The following is a 4,036-nucleotide window of genomic DNA, read 5'->3' on the forward strand; positions in this document are numbered from 1 at the left end:
TTTGAAATTGTGTGTGTGTGTGTGTGTGTGTGTGTGTGTGTGTGTGTGTGTGAGAGAGTGAGAAGAGAGAGAGAGAGAGAGAGAAAAGCTAGCGATTAATTAATTAGACGATGAGCAGGGGCGATTCACATAAGTAAGGTAATCTTCGATTAAAGGCGACGGGTGCAATCTTCAAGAGTGTTGTGGCTTCTTGCAAAAGCCTCTTGCCCTGGGTAGTAAAAGAGGAGGAGAAGGGGGAGAGGGAGCAAGGGGCGGGGTAGTAGAGTGCAAGCAGTGAAGGGGGGTTGTGAAAGCCTCTCAAGGACAGGGAGGAAGAGAAGGCGAGGAATTGAGAGAGGAGGGGGGGGGTGAGTGGAAGGCAGGAGGAAAAGGGGAGGAAGGGGGAGAGAGGGGGAAGGGAGAGGAGTAGGAGACTTGTGAGAGAGGCAAGGGGGAGGAGGAAGGGAGGAGAAGGGGTAGCTATGGTTGATTAAGCGCATGGAGAGGAGGGGGAGGGAGAGCGACACGCGATGAGATTGATCGATGAATAGGTTAATCGTCAAAATGAATAGGTTAATTGTCAAAATGAATAGATTAATCGGCACACCGGAAATTAGGAAGGTGAAGAAATTATTTAATAGAAAAGTGCGAATAAATAACAAATGACATTATAATAAGAAAGAAAGACTAAAATGTAGATGAATCACATCACAAAGGAACGCTTACAAAAAGGGTGCCATAAAAAGGTAGATTTAAAAGGATTAAAGGGCTGTGGATGGAAGAAGCGACAATGTATAAATAATACGATACCGGACTTTATTTGGGGTTCCTAACGTTGACGGTAAGGACTAGAGTAAAGTGTAGGCGTTTTAGTCTAGTTCTGGTGTAAGTCCCGAGAGAGACGAACTGTGAAGTGGAGCAAAACAGAGTGTTAATTTGTGAAAATGGAGTGGAGGAGGATCTGATGATGGGAGGCTGAGAGGCTGAAAAGGGAGGACAATACAATTTCCAAGAGGCAATGTGATGGAGACAAGATGGGGATGAGTGAATGCAATGGAAAGGAGGGATGCATATGATCTTGAAGAAGGAAGCATGGAAGGAAGAAAAACAATGTCAACAAAAGTGTTGGGAGATGTGAAAAAAGATCTGAAATGCTCGGAGGTACCTTTTCCTTATTTGTATTGTATGTTGGCGACGGTGCAGAAATCATCGTAGCTCTCATTTCATCACCTTCTTCTCCAATCTCCATCATCTCCCATGCTCTCCATTTCTCAGTAATTCGTCATCGCTCCGCACCAGCAGTCGCTTCATCCTTTCCAATTTCTTCTCCCCCGAATCCGTCGCTTCACAGTTCACCTCACACGCCTTCCGCTCCTGAAAATCTTTCATCCTTTACGGTTTCCTGACCCCTTCAAGATTTGCTCCCGCTTCCCCGAGACACCCGTCAATTCGTGAACGTTTAAGTATGCACTCGAGGCGCATCCCTGTCTCATCGGACAAAACAAACGGGGGCGCCCATGATGCGCCATAGGCAACTAGCGGTTAAAGAATGATAAGCTCCAGTACTGTTTTCTTCTACCGATCGGCGATCACTGTCTGACGCCTGCAACGACGTAGATTCTTGAGCGACGGGAGATTTCTTGTCAAAAGGGAATTTAACGGAAATCTCGAGGTGGTCCGGTGTATGTGCGTGTATGATGGACGGAACGCCTCGTTGCGCATGCGCATGAGGTATGTGAGATCGAAAATGCGCATGCGACTCAGATCCAAGCGCACAATCCGCACAACAGTTTAACGGCAGCAATCGATTCATATCACCCCTAAAAAAGCAAGACTTTCCAAAGCATACGCCCTGATATTCATGCACTACGCCCTATTGACACATGGTTGCTCAAAATTAATCCATTACTATTAGTGGTCACTCCGATTGATTGACGAACATCAACAGATCTCCAAACCACCATTTCTTGAGCACCTAACATGAGAACACCTTCCGGTCTCACGCAAAAATTGTATTTACAAACGAACATGAGACCACATCGTAGAGACGATGCTCATCATTTCTGCCACAACAGCAGGCACTAATGTACATTTTCCTATTTCTAGTCTGCAGATAGTTCATTTCGCGCACGGCTTTCGGTGTCCTCGATAAGCGTCGCTTATTTCCTTGGCGATGAGCTGAGCGTCTATTGCGCCTCCGAGAATGCCTTTCTTGCACAAACCTGCTGCATACAGGCCGTTCTCTCCTTTCCAGTTGTATGGCGAAGGCGGCGACTTCGGCAGACCATCTGCGGCGAAAAACCCGTCTTCGTCCTGCAAAGCACAGTTTCACAAATACAACAAACATGAGCACAGACTTTTGGAAGACGACCTCAGAGTCGACGATTCATCCTTCGCCAAACGCTCGATGAACGACATGCAAAAACGTCTGTACCTTAAGCCAGCGCGGAACGTTGCTCCTGTACCCAGTTGCACATATTACTACATCAAAGCTCTCGTTCAGCCCATTTATAAACCGGACTCCTTTTTCGGTGAAGCATTCCACAGCAGGTTTCACCTGAAATTTCACCAGAAGAAAGGACGATTTGATTTTGACGGACAGCAAAAGGTTCAATGCGTTCATCGTGACCGCCAGAACAACTAGGGTTTATTACACAGCGTGCGAGAGAACATCCAGTTCTAACCTTAATATCACCGCACTGAATTCTGGCTAATGTTCCGACATCCAGCACCGGGGTTTTCCCCATCTTGTTCTTCAGTTCCAGAGGTCCAACCTTGGGCCTTTTAATACCACAGGCAGACGTATCTCCTAGTATCAAGCGGCTGTAAGAGACTAGGATGTAGTCCACTAGCCACACAGGAAGAAACTTCATCAACCGCATTGCCACAGAAAAAGTAGATTTCCAAAGCACTTTGAGTGGCAAAATGTGCCGCTGCAAAAACAAAAGGCCAAAAACAGTTCAGGCTCAACTGCGAAAATCAGCTCACAGTTTCTTTTCTAACATGTAAACCACGAATCCACATATCTACACACACTGGCATAGCGAATGACAGGAGGTGAGGGTTTCCTTGCAGGTTTTCAACTGGAAACAGATTCTTCTACCGGAAACTCGTGGTGATGATCGCAAGCCGTACGTGAACATGAAAAAGCGACTCGGAGCAAATTTTTCGACCTAAATGCTAACGTTACAGTCAAAGAACTAGACAAGAACTTACTGGGCTTCGCACTGCGACGGACGTCATTCCAGCACTGCCATTCTCTACTAAATCCAGAGCAATTTCCATTCCGGAATTACCAGAACCAACCACGAGAACTTTCTTTCCTTTATAGTCTCCTCCGTGCCTGTATTCACTAGAATGAATGATAATGCCATTAAATTGCTTCGTCCCTTCAAGATCTGGCATCACGATTTCAGCATTCTCGCCTGTAGCGACCACCAACCACCTCCCGACGTACTCGACCTTCCGGGCTTCTCCAGAAACCCCTGTATTCAGAGTTTGAACCCGCCATTCCTTGGACCGCTCATCAAATGTTGCGGAGACGACCATTTCGTTAAACGTAGGCTGCAACTTGAACCTGTCCTCGTAATCATCCAAGTATTCGATGAACTGTTTCCGGGTGATGAAGTTCGGATAATCCTTGGGGAAACGCTGCAGAGGGAGCTCACAATACTTCTTATCAATGTGCATGTGCAGGCGATCGTAGGTCTTGCCTTTCCAGAGGGAGGCGATGCAAGCGGAGCGTTCGAGGAGGACGGAGGGGACGCCACGGAGTTTGAGGCAAGCGGCAGTGGCCATGCCGGAGGGACCAGCGCCGACGATGATAGCGCCAGGGACGGGGGAGAGGGTGAAAGGCTGATGGAGGGAGGAGGGGGGGAGGGGGAGGGGGAGGGAAGGGGGAGGGGGAGGGGGAGGGGGAGGACGAGGACGAGGAGGAGGTGGTGCATGGAGGATTGGAGAAGATGGCGATGGAGCTGGAGAGGGTGAGGAAGAAGGAGGAGAAGAAGAAGAAGAGGAATGGCGAAGGAAAAAAGCTTGGAAGAAGAAGGAAGAAGGG

General features: G+C 48.0%; 1 protein-coding gene across 1 annotated transcript; it reads right to left on the reverse strand.

Annotated features, from left to right (window-relative positions):
- Positions 1-1,906: 1,906 nt before the first annotated feature.
- On the reverse strand, positions 1,907-3,829 carry LOC147882471 (putative indole-3-pyruvate monooxygenase YUCCA9). The gene is made up of 4 exons (XM_087400938.1): positions 3,196-3,829; positions 2,664-2,912; positions 2,414-2,536; positions 1,907-2,292 (listed from the first exon to the last, which is right to left on the reverse strand). The coding sequence occupies exons 1-4, from the start codon at positions 3,775-3,777 to the stop codon at positions 2,098-2,100; spliced, it is 1,149 nt and encodes a 382-aa protein (XP_087257064.1). The 5' UTR covers positions 3,778-3,829; the 3' UTR covers positions 1,907-2,097.
- Between the last annotated feature and the right edge of the window lie 207 nt (positions 3,830-4,036).

This window comes from Dipteris shenzhenensis, chromosome 29 (assembly GCF_047967505.1).
Source record: "Dipteris shenzhenensis isolate YYH24624 ecotype China chromosome 29, Dip_SZ_1.0, whole genome shotgun sequence".
Classification (NCBI taxonomy): Eukaryota; Viridiplantae; Streptophyta; class Polypodiopsida; order Gleicheniales; family Dipteridaceae; genus Dipteris; species Dipteris shenzhenensis.